Source organism: Myxocyprinus asiaticus, chromosome 20, assembly GCF_019703515.2.
Source record: "Myxocyprinus asiaticus isolate MX2 ecotype Aquarium Trade chromosome 20, UBuf_Myxa_2, whole genome shotgun sequence".
Lineage (NCBI taxonomy): Eukaryota > Metazoa > Chordata > Actinopteri > Cypriniformes > Catostomidae > Myxocyprinus > Myxocyprinus asiaticus.
The window spans coordinates 43668750-43689416 of record NC_059363.1 but is presented as its reverse complement, the minus strand read 5'-3'; the positions used below and the strand labels follow the sequence as shown (position 1 = coordinate 43689416).

Genomic DNA, 20667 nt, shown 5'->3' with positions numbered 1-20667 from the left:
GCATCATAAACACAGTGTTTTAGGTCGCTGTATCAAGTTTAAAGTAGTTAGAAACTTGGAAATACACGTCTCGAGATCTGTGCTCCATCAAGCTGTGTTTGAACAAGAACGAGACTCTGTTTATGCTGTCTGATGTGAATAAGTATGATTTGTTCTCTGTATATGATGCGTGTTGCCTAAACAGCTTACTGCCCCCTGGAGAAAACAGGTGGTACTTCAAGCTTAAATTGCTCCAATGGTAGGAATATTCCTTATTATTGTCCGGGGACATGATTAATTGCATTAATTTGTTTACGCATTATTTTTTTGATTATTAATCGCACTGAATTAACACATTAAATTGACATCCCTAATGTAAAACAATAATTACAAATATTGCTGTCAACTGTAGACTTGTTTAATATGGGAATAAAACAAAAACTTTACTTCTAAAGCCACTTTTTGTATTATCTAATCAATGCTTTAATTGTCTGCCACAATAATGCAATATATTTCAATCTAAATTATTTTATGTAATATATAATTATTTGAATTACTATGTATTATTTTTTTATATTGACTTATCTTTATTTGGGGGGCCTTTCCAGCCAATATTTATATATGCGATTAATTGTGTTTCAGCATGTCATATAATTAATTCAATAAAATGTTTTAGTGATTGACAGTCGTAGCTTATATTAATAATTTTTATTATATTAATTTTTATTGCAGCTGTTACGTTGCTCAAACTGTCCTTTTAGCAACTACTTTTCAAAGCAGAAGAACATATTTATGTGTAATTACTGATGTAATTCCAGTGGTAGAGTTATTGGCAAGTAAAAAGTTATGTTCTTAAATATATTTACTCAAAGTAAGAGTTATGTCAAGTCACTTTCTGGCATTGTTGCGCATATCATGCGAAAGGCTATAAAGTGTGTTTGAAGGTTTATCGCAATGTAATGTCCTATGGACTCATTTTAAGTGCATTAATGATAAATGGCTTTAGCTTATTTTTACCACTCTTTTCAAAATGATAGAACAAAAATAAAAATAAAAAATCAAATCAAATCCTGTAGAAATAGACAGCATGTCAAACTTTCTGTCAACAGAGCTTGGATTGAACACAGAAAATTATTTTAAAAGCTGAGGCATCAGAAGTGAGTCTCATGCTGGCAACGCCAAAAGGAATGAACTAATTCTGGCTTGGGTGTTTGGTTTAGTCCCACTGTAATGCCATACTTCCAATCCAATAAATGTACAATGTGCACAGAAGTGCACCATTCACCAAGCCTAAGACTCACTTCCCTTGATCTACACCGAGCCTCAAGTCCCTTAACTGAGGTTCTGGTTTCAGTTCATTTAATCATGCCCACCAAATCCATTATATACTGAACACACATCAGTTAAGGGCACGGTGAGTTTCATAGAAAGAGACAGAAGTAACGTGCTTTGGAAAGATCAGAGTTAATGTTAATAATGTTACTGTAATGCGAGTACATGCACGCTAAAGTTCACGCATGGCCATGGGAGGAAAGCAATGCTCATTGTGTTAGAAAAAGTGGTCAGAATGGGATTGAGATGCTCTTAATGGCGCATGTGAACAAACCTGCTTAGAAAAAAAAAATCATAAAACATCATAATGCATTCACATCATTACATATGCAAATGGAAAGAAGATGACTGGAGTTTACATGACAGTGACTAATGTTATTTCATAACAACTGCCACTGATGCTACAGATATAGAGCGAGATGGAAAGAGCAGGCAGAAGCCATTAAGAAAAATGGAAGGACTGTAAACAAAAGGATCAGTAAGTAAACAAAAACACAAGGAGAGGAAAGAAACATATCAGAAACACAGTGGGGCAAAATCACTAAACAGTTGCGGCACTTTTGCGCAAAGTATTTCAGCATTTTACTAACCACCTGCAATCTAAAACGCTTAAATAGCGCTATGTCAATTTTTATTATCAATTTTTTCCAAGCAAACACACCTCTTTTCTATGTAAATTTGGCTCATTATAGATTCGTGCTTAGTTCACAAAACTTCCTGCGATTTGCCTGGTGCAACCAACCTTGCAGTATTACCGCCCGAGGAAAACAGGTGGTATCCTGATTTTTATTTAAAAAAAGATGTTTGCACATTTTCTGTCAATCATAGCAGCAGTATTCATCAAATAATGATCAAATGATGGAGAAGTGCATTGTAACATGGCATATATCCAGATGCATGGTGTATTCAGGCGCACTTACGACATGAAGTGGAGTGTAAGAGAGTGGAGTGATGCTGTTCAGTGCCGGCACAGTGTGCCGGATTACTATGGTCTGATGCATCCTCCGCTATACAGCGCTCAGAACCGAACTGCAAGTTCGGAACTGCACTGTGCAAACTGCGTTCAGCACAGATTTTGTGGGCGCATCTTCACCATTGTCCGATTTGCATAATTCCTTTAGTGAAATGGTTGCTAAACCAGTGAACACAGTGCATGCAATTAAACAGAGCTTTAACCGGATGCCATTAATTATTAGGGAAATCTCCCCTCCATGTTGACTTTCATGTCCTGTCGTCTGAAACCCCTTTACCACTGGAATGGTAGCACTGGAGCAATGTTTGGCCGGGGATCTGCAATTTAAAATTGTCTAATTTACTTGAGAGCTAAATGACGACATAACTAACAAACGTCATTAAAATCGAGCTGCAGGTTTTTTGTTTGTGGGTTTTTTTCACATTCAAGCTACAGTCTTCATTTCTTTATTTTCACAAATATAACATTTGTGTGCATTATACATTGTTTCCCGTGATTGTTGCTGTGTAAATACATTTAAAGACAGTGTAAAGATGGTGCAAAGATGGACAGCTCTCAATAGCATTTTAGTCACGTCCACATCAGAAACTTGCAGAATCAAGAACTGCTGAGAAATAGCAGTTGTTTACGACAACAATATGAATAGGTAACATGTGGGAGAAAGTACTGCAAAGAATGAAAGAAGGAAAAAGACTTAGAGACAGAGTCCAAACCAAGATGGAAAAGCCTTGTGTAAATAACTACTGTAAAATTTGGGAGGCTAGTTCAGTGCGACACATATTGTAATACAGACATATTAATATTTCTTTCACTTTTTAAAAACATCTCATACAAAGTGATTCCTAAAAAAACAAAACAAAGGATTGGTAAAAGAATCAAAAGCACCCAAAAATAAAAGTGTCAGTAATAAGAGATAGAAAATAAAATAATAAATAGGCCTCATATGGAACTCTGCAAGCAAGCCTAGTTAAAATCATGAATTTACTACATTGTTGTCAAATGATCTCTATATTTTGTTTAATTTCTGCATCCAGTTATCATCTCGAAAATAAATACGGTTTATTTGCATTTGCATTCTTATCATATTTTGTGTCAAAATATATTATTCTTTGTCAGTCCAATCAAATAATGGGTTAATAAGAAGATTAAAATGTTGTTAAAATATTAAAATATTGCAGTTGACCACAAACTGCCTTCTTATATATATATGTATGTGTATGTGTATATGTATGTATGTGTGCGTATATGTGCATGTATGTATGTATGTATGTATGTTTATATGTATGTATGTGTGTGTGTATATGGATGTTTATATGTATGTGTATATGTATGTTTATATGTATGTGTATGTATGCATGTATATGTATATGTATGTGTGTGTGTATATATATTATATATATATTTTATATATGTATGTATGTATGTATGTATGTATGTGTGTGTGTGTGTATATATATATATATATATATATATATATATATATATATATACACACACACACACACACACACACACACACACACACACACACACACACACACACACACACACACAGAGTGCATCCGGAAAGTATTCACAGTGCTTCACTTTTTCCACATTTTGTTATGTTACAGCCTTATTCCAAAATGGATTAAATTCACTATTTTCCTCAAAATTCTACAAACAATACCCCATAATGACAACGTGAAAGAAGTTTGTTTGAAATCTTTGCAAATTTATTAAAAATAAAAAACAAAACAAAAAATGTACATAAGTATTCACAGCCTTTGACATGACACTCAAAATTGAGCTCAGGTGCATCCTGTTTCCACTGATCATCCTTGAGATGTATCTACAACTTGATTGGAGTCCATCTGTGGTAAATTCAGTTGATTGGACATGATTTGGAAAGGCACACACCTGTCTATATAAGGTCCCACAGTTAACAGTGCATGTCAGAGCACAAACCAAGCCATGAAGTCCAAGGAATTGTCTGTAGACCTCCGAGACAGGATTGTATCGAGGCACAGATCTGGGGAAGGGTACAGAAAAATTTCTGCAGCATTGAAGGTCCCAATGAGCACAGTGGCCTCAATCATCCGTAAATGGAAGAAGTTTGGAACCACCAGGACTCTTCCTAGAGCTGGCTGCCTGGTCAAACTGAGCGATCGGGGAAGAAGGGCCTTAGTCAGGGAGGTGACCAAGAACCCGATGGTCACTCTGACAGAGCTCCAGCATTTCTCTGTGGAGTGAGGAGAGCCTTCCAGAAGAACAACCATCTCTGCAGCACTCCACCAATCAGGCCTGTATGGTAGAGTGGCCAGACGGAAGCCACTCCTCAGTAAAAGGCACATGACAGCCCGCCTGGAGTTTGCCAAAAGGCACCTGAAGGACTCTCAGACCATGAGAAACAAAGATTGAACTCTTTGGCCTGAATGGCAAGCGTCATGTCTGGAGGAAACCAGGCACCGCTCATCACCTGGCCAATACCATCCCTACAGTGAAGCATGGTGGTGGCAGCATCATGCTGTGGGGATGTTTTTCAGCGGCAGGACCTGGGAGACTAGCCAGGATCGAGGGAAAGATGAATGCAGCAATGTACAGAGGACATCCTTGATGAAAACCTGCTCCAGAGCGCTCTGGACCTCAGACTGGGGTGAAGGTTCATCTTCCAACAGGACAACGACCCTAAGCACACAGCCAAGATAGCAAAGGAGTGGCTCCGAGACAACTCTGTGAATGTCCTTGAGTGGCCCAGCCAGAGCCCAGACTTGAACCCAATTGAACATCTCTGGAGAGATCTGAAAATGGCTGTGCACCAACGCTCCCCATCCAACCTGATGGAGCTTGAGAGGTCCTGCAAAGAAGAATGGGAGAAACTGCCCAAAAATAGGTGTGCCAAGCTTGTAGAATCATACTCAAAAAGACTTGAGGCTGTAATTGGTGCCAAAGGTGCTTCAACAAAGTATTGAGCAAAGGCTGTGAATACTTATGTACATGTGTTTTTTTTTTTTCCATTTTTTTTTTTTTTATAAATTTGCAAAGATTTCAAACAAACTTCTTTCACGTTGTCATTATGGGGTATTGTTTGTAGAATTTTGAGGAAAATAATGAATTTAATTCATTCTGGAATAAGGCTGTAACATAACAAAATGTGGAAAAAGTGAAGCGCTGTGAATACTTTCCGGATGCACTGTGTATATATATATTGTCTATTGTGTATTCTATATATACTTTTTTCTTTTCAATATTTTTATTTTTTTCAATTTTAATTATTTTTTTTAAAAGTCTTGTTGCTGTTTTTGTATTGTTGTGTACTGGAAGCTCCTGTCACCAAAACAAATTCCTTGTATGTGTAAGCATACTTGGCAATAAAGCTGATTCTGATTAACTTGTTTTGAATCCGGCATAAGGACCCGGGAGCAGCCACCCAACTTCCCTTTAGATGCTCAATATGTCAAAATACTCTGTGAAGATTACCTCAGGATCTACGCATCGTTTAACGCAGTATTTGGCCTTGTTTTAATCGAGCATTATTCACGTGTGAATAAAAAAAAGTGACAAATAACCTGCAATCTGTTTATAACAAATGTAATTCTATGCTGTATACAAATAAACAGCTTTTAGTCTGAGAGTAAAACCATGTGCCTGTTGTATTATTTTCATTCATTAACGTTAGTGACTGTCTATCTGTGGATATTTCTTTATTTTGCAACCCACTTTGCTATGCACAAATTATCCAGTTCACCGACTGAATGTTTTTATTACGAATGTTATGAAACATAATTTTGTGGCCATGTGAGGAGTTAGGTTTGACAGCACAGTATAGAATTTGTTAGAACAATAGTGTTATGATTGGACAGAATATTTGAACTTGTTGCATAAAGTACTTTTTAGAGGCAAAATACTCTGAATTGGCTAATTGAAAATGGCTCTACCATCTCTATGACTGTGATTAAGCATATGTGTTTTGGTGTGCATGTGTTTGACTGGCTGACATCAATTACATCACATGACCTTTCAGATGATTAAAAAAAAAAAAAAAAAGCTTTTATGTTTCTGAAAATACGGTACTTGGAATATATTGGTTTCACTGATTAATCTGTGCCAATATTGGCCTTTTGGAACTATCGGTTATTGACAAAAATCTATGGCGATAGTTGCAGATAGTTCTTTCTTATTCCTCCGTGTTCCCCATGTATATATACATAAAATCCTTAATCTGGTGAACATATAGGCTATAAAAAGCTTCATTTGGTAAATTCTTAAATATAGAGCATTATAATGGAGCCAAGACACCATCTTTTCAAAATAAGAGTCCAGAAAAAAAAAAAATTATATTTTTGACGTGTATTTCCGTTGTGTGTTATGCTCTAAATGATAATTTTTTTCTGGTAATTATTGTGATTTTGGTTTCACAATAAATTGCATCTGGAATTTTATTTATAACTACAGTCTCTATGTCTGTGCCAATCATAGTAAGGAGTCGGCTGATTAACCGATTAATCGGTTATCGGCCTTTTCCACCACCTTTGATATCGGTATCTGGAAAATAGTCGACCTCTACTTAGAATGATTCTTCTCAACAAACACACATGCACGAGGAACTCCAGTGCATTAGATCTTGAAACACCAGTTCTTTAAATGCATTTGTCACTGTAGTTATCATTGTGGTTCAGGGCACCACTGAATAAAAAACGATGCTCTGCAGAGACACATGGACTTCCTGGACAGTGATGGCACGATTCCAGCGGGAGGAAATCTCATTATAGTGGTCAGGAGGTTAGAGAGCAGCTCTCGCACCTCCCCATTCACACACACACAACCAGTTACTACTTCTATAAAGCCACTTTTTATCGTGCTCTGGGTTACAGTGACACCAACTTAATTAGTACTGATTAGTTCTGAACATAACGAGGTTTGGAATGTCTGATTGAGGGTTTAAGTATGGTACAGAGCCATGAGACACAACATATACAGTATGTTGGAAGACCCCATGAAATTAAAATTGGAGTTTTATGGCTTTAAGTCCATGTGTTTTGCTTTGAGGTCATCTACACGCAGAGATGCAGGTGCTACACACAGTCAGAAACAACACAAGGTTTCACAGACTTTACCACATTTTTCTCAGCTCTAAACACCGAAAAGGTTGTTTTTCACAGGGGATGAAGTTTTGGGTTCTAGAATTTTGAGTACAATTTGTCTACAGTAAAACAAGGTTTTTTGTTTTGTTTTGTTTTTTAAAGATGAAGGACATTTTTAGCTCTCGTAATGTAACATCTTTAAAGACATAAGTCAGGTCTTGGGAAACACAAGAGATTTTAGTATTAATACTCTCCTTTGTCAGCAGGCATTTGTGAGAGTATACAATATCAGCATTCCTAGACAAGTGGGAGTTTATGCACAGAGACATCTGTGAACTACAAGCTTTTGTTTCTTTCGACTGCCTTGAGAAATGACTGAGTTCTTGTCTTTGACTTTGTGGTCGATTCACAGTTTACTAGGAAACACTGAAACTTGAAAATCAGAGAGTAAAGAAAAAATGCTTATAAAAGAGAGAGGGGAAAACACTTGGCCTACAGCTAAGTCCTCACCAGAGAAATAACGGCCATCTAAACAGGAAATGTAAGACTTTTTAAGGCCAAATAAAAGAAAAATTTAAGACCACTTTTGCAATAATAATAATAATAAAACATTTTTTTTTTTAATAATTCATTAGCTGGTAAATACAAAACCACTGAGACTACTTGGATGTCTCTGAACATGTTTTTTATATTTTATTGTGCATTTATGTGTTTTCTTTTTTAAATAAGTTGATACAACATTAAAAACTCTAAATGAAATCATTAAGAATGCATGTAGCCTAAAGTATGTAGCCTATACTGTGACCCTTCTCTTTAGTCACTTGCTTTCCAGCAAGACGTGACGCAATAGACCAATGCTTTGGCAATGTCACCGCTTATGTCAAACACAGAAACGGTGGCAAAAACCATGTGTAAAAAGTAAACTTTTATCAGATTACATTGTTGAAAAATGATTCCGAGGGCTCTCGTTGACTGCTGTGGCGTCAAGCCATCAACAGAGCTGACTGAACTGAAATCATTTCAACTTACAACTTTGCAGCAAAAATTTATGGCGAACATGATTACATGTTTGTTATTAACTCATTTTGTTATAGTAATTGTATCGCTAAGAATATGTTTGTATTTATGATGTTTTGTGTCATACTTTCATTTAATCATCTAATCTGTCAAATCTAACGCAAGAGTCAGTGGGCTTTCTGCCACCACACTGCACATTCACTGACATTTTTGTAAACAAGAGGATTGGTCTATAGACCTTATTCACAGTAGCACCATATTTGATTTTTAATGGGAATGGAAATGAAGCTGTGAGGGATAGACTTACCATTTCTTCAATGGCATGAACAGTATAAATCTGTAAAAAGCCCCAATATTCCAACTGATTTTCCACAACTCATGTTGTCTGGAGTTTTTTGTCTACTTAGTGTCCTTGAAAATATATTTTTCCAATGTTTTGTCTGCGGAACGATCCGAAAACACTTTAAACTGCAGTACAGCCCACTGAAGAGACTGTACCTCTATCCCTCGCAGCCTCATTGTCATTCTCGTCAAAAATTAAATATGGCGCTGCTGTGAATAAGGTCTAGCATGTGCCGAATAACATTTATATATTTTTTCTTGGCAGATACCTTTAACAAATTCTTTAACAGGTAGTTAAAGGGCAGTTCATTTAAAAATGAAATTTCTGTCATCACTGCTCACCCTTGAGTCTGTATGGATTTTTCTCCGCCGTGGAACAAAAAAGGAGATGTTAAGCAAAACGTTTAGTCTCAGTCACCATTCACTGTCACTGCATCTTGTTTTTCATTCAATGTAAGTGAATGGTGACTGAAACTCCCTAATATCTCCTTTTGATATCCACTGAAATAAGAAGTCATACAGGTTTGCAACAGCATGAAGGTAAGTAAGTGATGACAATTTTCATCTGTGTGTGAAATATCTCAAGTAAATGTCAAAACTCATCAGTTACCTTAAAAATGGCCATTTAAAGTTGACAAGATGTATTGAAAATGTTAACAGATTAAATTATAAAAGAGAACTGTGCTGCATAATTAGTTATGATGTATACTGAAAACAGATTACATACTAAATATTAAATATAGATAATATATTTTCATATTATGTATATTATTAATATTATAATTTTATATAATTATTTTATTATTGTTTTGTATATTACACCAATTTTTTTTAAATTGACTGATATATGTCAGATGGAGCTCAAGAGAGATGGAGATGAGAGATATAACAGGTGTAACTCTGCAGCTGAGTAGTTCTGTTAGTTTTACAATTCTTGTCAAAGGTGATGTAAAATAAGGAAGTGCCACAATTTGAAAGGCGTCAAAAGACCGCTCCAACCTCACGTGCTTGCAAATTGTAACGTTGAGAGCTTTGTCGATTATAAGCAGGAGCGATAGTGTTAGCGCATCGCTCGCTTACAGAGACGCAAAATAACGCCATTTGCATTTCTGATTAATGGGTTTATGAAGGTTTATACATGTGTAACATCTGTAACATCGTAAGTTCAGTAAAAATGCGCTTCCCTGTGTGCGCTCACATTGACACTCAAGTGTCAGCTGCTAAATGACGGATGCACGAGAGAGAGAGAGAGAGAGAGAGAGAGAGAGAGAGAGAGAGAGAGATGATTTCGACTCACACAGATTCTGCTGTTTTAAGCATCTCCTCTATTCACGCCCCAAAATGTAAGACCTCAGCAAATGAAATTTAAGACTTCTTGTAATTTAAGATATTTAAGACTTTTTATGGCCTTAAATTTTAAAAAGTAAATGTAAGACTTTTGAAGACTTTAAGGACCCGCAGAATCCCTGCTGAAATCAGCCATCGTCCTTCAGCCTGAAGCGCTAATATAATTAAAAAACAGCCTTGGCCAACAGGATCTGCCCCAATCAGCTCATCCTTATGGAGGCTTCCAGAACAGAGGGGCAAGAAGAAGGTAACTCACAATAAGTCAAGGTTTTTACAAATCTCAAGCTGTCAGGTGCCAGTGACAAACATCACGGCTGTACTATCTCCCCTTGTTTAACCTGGGCGGAGGCGCAAGAAACCTTGTCAATGTGGAAAATAGACCGCACAGTGGATTTCCTTTTCCCTGAAGAATGGGATGTCTTCCCCTAGAACCTATCGAGACAGGAAACTTACGTCTGTCCGTCTCCAGGGGGACTGTGTGCGAATGATAAGGTGCTGATCTCTAGCTCACGTCGCTCAACTCAGTTGACACAGCAGAGGAGGATTTGGGAGAGCAATACAGGACCCTACAGTTTAGAGATACTTTAACGAATAGTTCATTAAAACAGATTCTGTCATCATTTACCCACCCTCATTTCATTGCAAACCCAATGACTTTCTTTGTTCTAGGCTGTCAAGATAAAATTGCACCATAAAAAAAACACCGTAAAGTAGGTAACAATGGGGCAAAGGGTGAAAGGAACTTTTGGTTTTATTTTCTCCCAAAACACTAAATGGCAACAAAAACGCTTTCCTAAACACCTAGTTGTCACCATGCACTGAAAAAGGTTCCAAATCCCTGAGGTTTTCATGTGCAATGCCTAAAGGTTGATTTTGAGAACATTTTATTGAATATTTAGTAAAGTGAAATCCTACTTGGAGGATCATTACATTTTCCCTTCCCTCTCGGGCCACAAGGGGGCATCCTATAGTTGTCTAACTGAGCCATAACAGATGCCTGAGTCTTACTCACAGCTTTTAGTATAACTGAAGAGAGGGGAGAGAAAAAAAAAAAAAAAGGAAATACTCCCCGAGCCCTTAAGCGGCCTCTTATACCGCTTGTAGCTAGAAACGGCCCAGTTAAAGAGAATCCTTGAAATTATCTTATTTATTTTGAGAAAAAATACTTTGTCATTTTCAGTTTTGTCCAAGGTGATTAAATCAAATGTTTTTCAATAACTGACCAATAAGTAAAAGATAGTATATGGGGTAAAAATTCTAATTACTGCAGGGGCTAAAGCTACAGTACATCACTTTAAACCCTCAAGGTTAACCCACTTCTCCACCTTTTTTTCTTTTTTTTTTCCAATAATTTTTATCAAAACAACTTTCCAATATTATTTCTTTTCACACAAATTATGTTACTTATTCAATAAAAAGATCGTTTTTTTTTTTCACTCTTCATACACCTTATAACCAGAATAAAAAGCACAATTTCCTTAATCTGTGCCTTAGACCTCTTGCACCCAATCACCCATACAACTTGTCTGCAATATTCTAAATCTTCTGAAGTAATACCATTTCTTTGTGTGAAACTGAGGTAATTATCCACTTAAATCTCAATAAATAACAATTACACCAATGTAAAACCTGTGACGACATGCCTAAAGGCACAATATTTAATAAACACGCAGCCGCGTATGATATTTGAGAGCTGTCAGGTAAGGGAAGATTATGTATAGTTGGCTAGTTGTTATCAGTATCACCCTTCAGGGGTTTATTTTGCGATAACAACCAACTGACTGTCCATCATCCTGTTTATTACACCGCTGCTGACAAAATAAATAAATACATGGACGTACAATATGGATTTGTGTTTAAATTATGTAGCTATGTGAAAAGAAAGAAATCACTGAACAGGTGAAATCCACCTCCGGTTTGCGTTGCAGGCATTTATTCTGTGACTGTCTCACTACTCATTATCCAGCTCATTAAAAGACTACTTGCCAAATAAATAAATAAATGCACATGAAACATTGATTTGAATTGAAATAATTTTATAAGCTTACTTGTAGAGATCACACAGTGATCTAAGAAGCAGGTAAGATGACTCGCAAATTCGCAATATACGATGAGCAGTCTGATATGTGGATTTGCGTTTGTTACTCGGAGATATCAGATCGCTAGATGGCGCCACTGACCAATCAAAATAGAGTATTCCAGAGAGCCATGTAATTAGATTATTGTGGTGCTTTTTTGTCCTTTTTGGAGCTTGACAAACAGTCACTATGAACTGTTGCTGCACGGAAAACAACCGCATAAAGATGCTTTAAAAATACTCCTAAAAACAAAGTGACGCATAAGAACATAAGCAGGACCACAGGAAGAGGAAGAGAACAGCAGGAGAAGACAGACACACTTTAAATAGATCATTTGGTGTCCACTGCACACTGTGGCAGCGTGGGAAAAAGAGATGTGATGTGAGTTGGGGAAGAGACTGAGCAAGAATGGAATGATGTGATTGTTAAGGTGAGCAACAGAAGACGTTGACCCTGCACTGGAGAAATGGCAGATGAAGGAAGTCTTGGGTGACAAACAGAAGGTGGGTGGGTGGGTGTGTATATATGTGTGTGTGTGTGTGTGTGTGTGTGTTTGGACACTAACCGTCTTCAGTCTCTTGACGGCTTCTTCACAGATGTGCATGCCACGAGACTCCTCCACCTCCACGTGTCCCAGATACTGCACAGAGACACAGACAGACAGGAGATTAGTTGTGACATTGTGTCAGGCTGTTGTGACTCCGTGTTTCCTGTTCCAACAGGAAGAAATCACACAGTTCTTTTGATTCCTGTTGGAACTACCGGACCAGTAGCAGCTGCTGACACTCAATGTGCGGAAACAGCGGCGCCCTGCCCACAACATGCCCCGATCACAGAAGACATCACTGCGTCTCGCCCGCAAGCCTCCTGAGACCGTTGAGGTCAGGCCGAGAGGCAGGCAGCTATTGTGCTTGGAGCGGAACTGAGGTAGTGAGAGGAAGTCCTTCCCCTTCCCCTAATGAAACATACCAAGATCCAGAACTCCTGAGCTGCTTGGCTATTGTCAGAACGTGACATCAGCAGAGGCACATATGAGCCAGGCAGAAGGCAGCTAGTGTGGCGTGTCATATGTGCACCTGATTTTAAATATCAGCATTTAATTAGTGTATTTAACTTTAATTCAGGAAATCCAGTATAAGGCTGGGCATATGCCACATCTATGCAAGGGTTTGGTAAAAATTGGGGCAATTTAACATGTTAATTTCTGTGATTTATATTTTTTTTTTTCCTGAAATGTCCCGAGTTGTTCCTAGTAGGCTACTCAGCCTTGCAGGCTCCAATTAGGGTGGGGGCGGGGTTATAGCATCTGCTGCCTGCCAGGAACAAACCCAGGCACATTTGCAGAATTGGCGACAGGGGCGTCATGCACCTATTTTTTTTGAAGGGGCACCGAGGTCAGCCACCGCAACCCCAATCCAACCGCAAACCAATACCCCACCCCCCATGAGTGAAAACATGTATGCTATCTCTGAATGAGGCAATCGAGTAAATATTGTAGCCTATTCCGTGCTCAGTGTAATCGCTAACTTAACTAAGAAAATTAACTTAATAAAATGGTTTGCATTTCTCAAAGAGTGTGTTATTTCTCCAGTACATAGTTTAACAATGAATATGGTCTTTAATGTCTTAAATATGGCCACACAATGCACTATATAGGGAATTTTGTTTGTTTTTTGTTGTCGTTGCTTTATGGCAAAAAATTTAAATATACAACAAACAACGTGTTAAAACATTATGATAAACAACTCAACTAAGCTGAGAAGACAACAACATGATGGAAAATGAGGTAAAAAAAGAGAAAAGTGTAAATAAATACAAAAAAAAAAAAAACATTATTTTTGTAAACCAGTTAGATTATTCAAAGGTTTCAAATAAATTAAATAATTTAGTAGCAATCTTTTTCTTAATAGGCTACATCTCAATTAACTAAAAAATAAATGTACTAAAAAAAAAAAAGTGCCCCCGTGTCAATAAGCCTGGCCCCCCAAAATTGCAGTGGTAGAATGGTAAGAGTGGCATTTTCCATCCCACTGAGAGTTCATTGACCCTACATCATAGTAAATAGACCAAACAAATTATATTTAAACAAAACATCAATGCATTATGACTGCATAATAATATTTAACGGGAAAAGTTTAATTAAAGTTCTATATTTATTAAATATTCATTTATAGTGCATAAGTGACCATCTGAAAAGTCCACACACTGTGCTAAATCGTCACTGGTGTCCGAGTGTTCAGTGAAACTGCCTTTCGTGTTCTGTCTTTAACACTTTAAAAAAAAAAAAAAAAAAAAAAAAAAAAAAAGTACACATTCTAAAGATTGTAAATTGTATGTATAACTTACACTTTAATTGAATGAACTGATGAATACTTGGACACCGCCAACGTTTTTGTGCTGTGGGTGGAATTCTCAGATGGTCCTTTACAAGCGCTAGTCAATGAAAGCCCACAGGAGCATTTTTAGGCATAATTCTCCAGCTACAACAACCGTTTGAGTTCAATGTTTTATGCCTGAATGATATAGTCATATATTCTTTAACCTGTGTTAATGATATTGTTGTAAAATTGTCGGCTCCAGAGCGCGCGAGTAGGAGAAACCGAATGTCAAATGAACAACGAGCAAACAAATAACTTCTGGAGATAAGTTAGAAGTTTCAGCGTTTTTGCATGTTTGGATGTGCCAGCTCCAGTTTCAGTTCTACTTAGTGTGGATTATACGTGCTGGTGTAAATGTAAACGTAAGTTAAGTTACTTTTATAGTTGTTATCACGAAACCCAATCTGGATCTGATTTTCTGCCTTATTGAATGAACCTGAGCCGAACTCATTAGAGATTGCTCTTATTTGCCAAGCATTCATTAAAAAATATTTTTTGTATGTATATACTATCTGTTGGGCTTTCATTTCTCGAACAACATCCTGTACACACATGCTGGTATTTTTCAGCATCTTTAATTTAATGTCTTGCACTGTACAATGCAGAAACAAGACAAATGTAATGCAACAAGTTTGGCAAAAAAAACAAGTGACTTTGAAAAAACAGCACGCAGGAACAGATGTAAAGAAACAGGAAGGAAGAAACAGAAGCTAGCGTTATACAGGGCCACACCGCACCTGCAATGGCAAATTTATTATGAATAGGCTACACTTAAAGAAAATTGGAACCCTTTATAAACCACTCCACTAAAGCCCAAATAAATAACTTACCTTCAGTGAGAAAGGCTCTTTCTTAAGCAACATCACACGAGCAAGAGTGCAATATGGCTCTACATCAGCAGGCCGAGAGCCATAGGTAATCACAGCAGTGCTGATTTAGGGCCATTTAGCACGATTGCGAGTGTGATGTTGCTTATACAAGAGTTCAATGAACAAGTAAATTTTTTAAAAAATTAGGAAAAACTGAGTACGGTCATAAAAAGCGCATTTGTGCATGGAACTACTTTCTTACGCGATGGAATCTGCCCCTGCTGGTTTAAACTAAATGATGCATCCAAGCCTCTCAAAAACGTCACTTTAGAACTAGTATCACAGTTTGGGCTGTTTCTAACAAGTTATTGGAGAAACAAGGATGGATACGTCTGTGTGTGTGTGTGTGTGTGTGTGTGAGTGAGAGAGAGAGAGCGAGAGAGAGAGAGTGACCTGTCTCTGTTGCCACTCAAGCAGAGATGCTTTAGTGTGTTAGTCTGCTTTCTGAAGATAATGTCATTTTGGTCAATTGCATCCTATTTTCTCAGTGGAAAAATAGCCGTCCAAGCAGGGGTCCCTGTTTCGTGGTAGCCGGTGCGCAAGAGTCTTTCACTATAGAAACGGCAATGTCCTCTGCCATTTTCAATAGTATGTCCTCTCCAATGTGGAAAATCCGGTAAGAGGTAAGCGCATTGAGTTTGTGTAATTAATCAGTCTGTTGTGTCTCTCAGCTGTGATGAGCCTTAATGCTGAAGTTGTTAGTTTAAAGCCATTTAAAGCTATTTCCTAGCTTTAGTAGTGTAGTAGTAATATGAGCGATCACATATCGCTGATGAATGAAAACACTGACGCTGACTGACTGCTCATTTTACACACAAAAATGTTTTTTTGCCGCCACCTGTTGGCTAAAATCTGTAATGTCACAAAAATAAATGTAAAGACACACATCTAGCTCTTAACACATCTGCACTGCTCTTACACTTTAGTTTAGAACACCACGAACACAAGTGGAGTGATACACACAGTGAAGCATCCAAGTGCTGATGTTCTGAGACATCAGTACTCATGGAATGTCTCTCATTCAATCAGATTCGGGGACTGGAACTAACTGTTGTATATCATACACTAAGCTCCCCACAACAACGCATTTCAACCTAATAATATATACAGATTAATACTGGTACTGTTGGGACAGGCGCAAGAATAAAAAGCAAACGTGTGGCGCAACTCACCGGGAGAGAAAGAACAAACCTTCAGAGATGATCCTGCTGCTTCTCTTCCAAACGAAATGCAAGAGAAGCACTAAATAGTTCACAGGGAAGATAAACAAAATGACCTCTTTATGAACACCATTTATCAATCAAATACTTAATGTGTGGTGCACCAATCACAAGGGAGAGGCACACATGCTCAATAACGGAAAATTGAGCTTAATATTAGCAACATTCTCTAATAAGAGGTGCACACCAAGCGTGCTCAATACGGAATGCACATAGACACAATAGATGACATAATAATGATTAACAAAACATATTAAAGCCATCTTATTGGTCACATATAATTACGATGTATGTAACTTTGTTAAACTCTTTTTTTAGAAATTGAGACCCATATAGCAACATGATGTGGCCCAAATCTGGCTTACTTTTGGCAGTTCTGGTTTGGTTCTAGCAGTGAAATTTTAAGATACATCTATTTAAAAATGAACTTGTTACACTGGAACAATTTAAAATGAGCTAGTGAATTTAAAAATGTGCTTAATATATTTTTTTAAAGAGTCTTAAAGGAAATGGTACCATTTACAAGACCTGTACATGCTTATTTTAGCCTACCGCTTAAATTCTAGCCTAAAATCTTGATGTAGCCTATCATTCACTGTAACCAAGATATTTAATGCATAGTCATTCTAAAGAACAGCATGGAAACATGGCTTAAAGTTTGTGGGTAAAACCAGAATGTTAGGGTGTACTGACTTATTGAAACATTTGTCATGAGCCTGTTTGTTTATACTGTATATTTTCAAAAACTGTACTCAAATTTGGTGAATCTTTGGTTGCCTTTAAAAATTGCATTATTAAATCAGAAAACAATGTTTTATACAGGTACAGGGGACATTTAAGTTATAATACAGTTGCCCCCCCCCCCCACAAGCACACCCAGCCCCACCCTGGCCCCCCCAGTCAAAATGGAACCACCCATGTTGACTGTTCCACAGAGATTCCCTTGGTGCTCGACCTTCCCCGTGCGAGAGCATGAACTCCAAAGCAGTCACAGATATGACTCGATTTGACTTGGATTGTCAGAATTTAGACATGTGAATAAAGATTTCTGCCACAGAAATTCTTTTTTTTTTAATGCAATAATTATTTAATAAAATTATGGAAGGTACAAATACGTATTTGGAAGTTCAAATAATCCATTCAAAACCCTCTTGGCTCAAAATCTAACGAGGCCCCTCAGTCTGAATGGGCATGACGCCTCTGATGGGTGAAATTTCACTGATTTTCCCCAATTTCTGTGACTAAAATTGGCATATATACATTTTCAGGAGGTACAGGCTCAACTCGACAGCACATCCTAACACAGAAATGGATTGTGTGGAGCAGTGCACGCTTATTCATTATTGTGCCACATGTCCTGGGCATAATAAACAAGGGAGCAGATTTACTGTATGGAGAATGAAGACTTCACCCGTAAGCGGTGAACCAGGTGCTGTATCTCTTCGCACCGTGCGAAAACGCTACCTATATATATGTGTTTGTGTGTGTGTGTGTGTGTGTGTGTGTGTGTGTGAAGATGCCCCCTTCTCGTTTTGCTTAATATCTTTTTCAGTTACACTTACATGTTGTCAAAAGTCGAGAAAAAACTCAAATTTACAAACCAATGGCGACACGGTTGTAATATCAATCATACAGCAACAAGAAAACCCCTCACTACTCTTGGCTGGATAACTTTTGTAACTTTAAAAAGTATTAATGTATTTTAATCATACAGTGAAGACCAGCAATTTAAAACTGGCAGTAATTTTGTTACTTTTTTCAATTTCTGAATGTCTACTTGCATATTTGACACTGCTGTTTAACTTCAAGCACTGCTTTCTTAATTTGCATCTTTGTTCTATTGTTTTTATTTGTTCTATTGCTTGTAATTTGATTAATATACAGTTGTGCTCAAAAGTTTGCATACCCTGGCAGAAAGTGTGAAATTTTGGCACTGATTTTGACTGATCATGCTTTTATTTAAGGATAGTGATCATATGAAGCCATTTATTATCACATAGTTGTTTGGCATCTTTTTAAATCATAATGATAACAGAAATCACCCAAATGGCCCTGATCAAAAGTTTACATACCCTTGAATGTCTGGCCTTGTTACAGACACACAAGGTGACACACACAGGTTTAAATGGCAATTAAAGGTTAATTTCCCACACCTGTGGCTTTTTAAATTGCAATTAGTGTCCGTGTATAAATAGTCAATGAGTTTGTTAGCTCTCACGAGGATGCACTGAGCAGGCTAGATACTGAGCCATGGGGAGCAGAAAAGAACTGTCAAAAGACCTGCGTAACAAGGTAATGGAACTTTATAAAGATGGAAAAGGATATAAAAAGATATCCAAAGCCTTGAAAATGCCAGTCAGTACTGTTCAATCACTTATTAAGAAGTGGAAAATTCGGGGATCTCTTGATACCAAGCCAAGGTCAGGTAGACCAAGAAAGTTTTCAGCCACAACTGCCAGAAGAATTGTTCGGGATACAAAGAAAAACCCACAGGTAACCTCAGGAGAAATACAGGCTGCTCTGGAAAAAGACACTGTGGTTGTTTCAAGGAGCACAATATGACGATACTTGAACAAAAATGAGCTGCATGGTCGAGTTGCCACAAAAAAGCCCAGTTACAATATGCCCGACAACACCTTGACACGCCTCACAGCTTCTGGCACACTGTAATTTGGAGTGACGAGACCAAAATAGAGCTTTATGGTCACAACCATAAGCGCTATGTTTGGAGAGGGGTCAACAAGGCCTATAGTGAAAAGAATACCATCCCCACTATGCAGCTTGTTGGTGGCTCACTGATGTTTTGGGGGTGTGTGAGCTCTAAAGGCACAGGGAACCTAGGGAAAATTGATGGCAAGATGAATGCAGCATGTTATCAAAAAATACTGGCAGACAATTTGTATTCTTCTGCATTAAAGCTGCGCATGGGATGCTGTTGGACTATCCAACATGACAATGACCCTAAGCACAAGGCCAAGTTGACCCTCCAGTGGTTACAGCAGAAAAAGGTGAAGGTTCTGGAGTGGCCATCACAGTCTCCTGACCTTAATATCATCGAGCCACTCTGGGGAGATCTCAAACGTGTGGTTCATGCAAGACGACCAAAGACTTTACATGACCTGGAGGCATTTTTCCAAGACGAATGGGCAGCTATACCACCTGCAAGAATTTGGGGCCTCATAGACAACTATTACAAAAGACTGCACGCTGTCATTGATGCTAAAGGGGGCAATACACAGTATTAAGAACTAAGGGTATGCAGACTTTTGAACAGGGGTCATTTCATTTTTTTCTTTGTTGCCATGTTTTGTTTTATGATTGTGCCATTCTGTTATAACCTACAGATGAATATGAATCCCATAAGAAATAAAAGAAATATGTTTTGCCTGCTTACTCATGTTTTCTTTACAAATGGTGCATATATTACCAATTCTCCATGGGAATGTAAACTTTTGAGCACAACTGTATATACACATATACACATACACACAGTACTGTGCAAAAGTCTAAGGCACATAAAATGTGTCACAAAAGCATTTGTCTTAAGATGGTTAATTATATCTTCAGCTTTAGTCTGTCAATAGGAAATATAAATGTTAGACTCCCAAACAGTACTTTTGCAAATAGAAAAGATTAGAACAGAAGAACAGGGAGCCCTGCAACAGATGTCATGGCCCCCACAAAGCCCATCACTAAACATCATATCAGTCTGAGATTACATAAAGAGAAAGAAGGAATTGAGACAGCCTAAATAGATAGAAGAACTGTGTCCAGGTGTACCTAGGAGAATTGGTGCTGTTTTAAAGGCCAATGTGGTCACACCAAATATTGATTTAGCTTTTTTATGTTTACTGGACTTTGTATGACATTAATTGACCAATGAAAATTATTTATGGCACTATTTTTGAAGACATCCTCACTATGCAACATTTTTCACAAGTTCCTAAAACTTTTGCACAGTACTGATATATATATATATATATATATATAATTACTGACTGTTTACTTGTCTTCGATAATTACTTGAGAACTTAAAATCTTTGCTTAAATTAGTATTTTGTTGTGGTAT

At 37.5% G+C, this 20667-nt stretch overlaps 1 protein-coding gene across 6 annotated transcripts in view; it reads right to left on the bottom strand.

The window, feature by feature from the left end:
• LOC127410947 (protein numb homolog) overlaps positions 1 to 20667 on the bottom strand; it is a 105156-nt gene that overhangs the window by 30940 nt on the left and 53549 nt on the right. For 5 of the 6 annotated variants that reach the window (XM_051646231.1, XM_051646230.1, XM_051646233.1 and 2 more), the window contains exon 3: positions 12697 to 12771. The exons of the other annotated variant lie outside the window; for it this stretch is intronic. In XM_051646231.1, coding sequence (XP_051502191.1) covers positions 12697 to 12771 — 75 coding nt within the window. The remainder of the gene's footprint in view (positions 1 to 12696; positions 12772 to 20667) is intronic. 6 annotated transcript variants of the gene reach the window in all.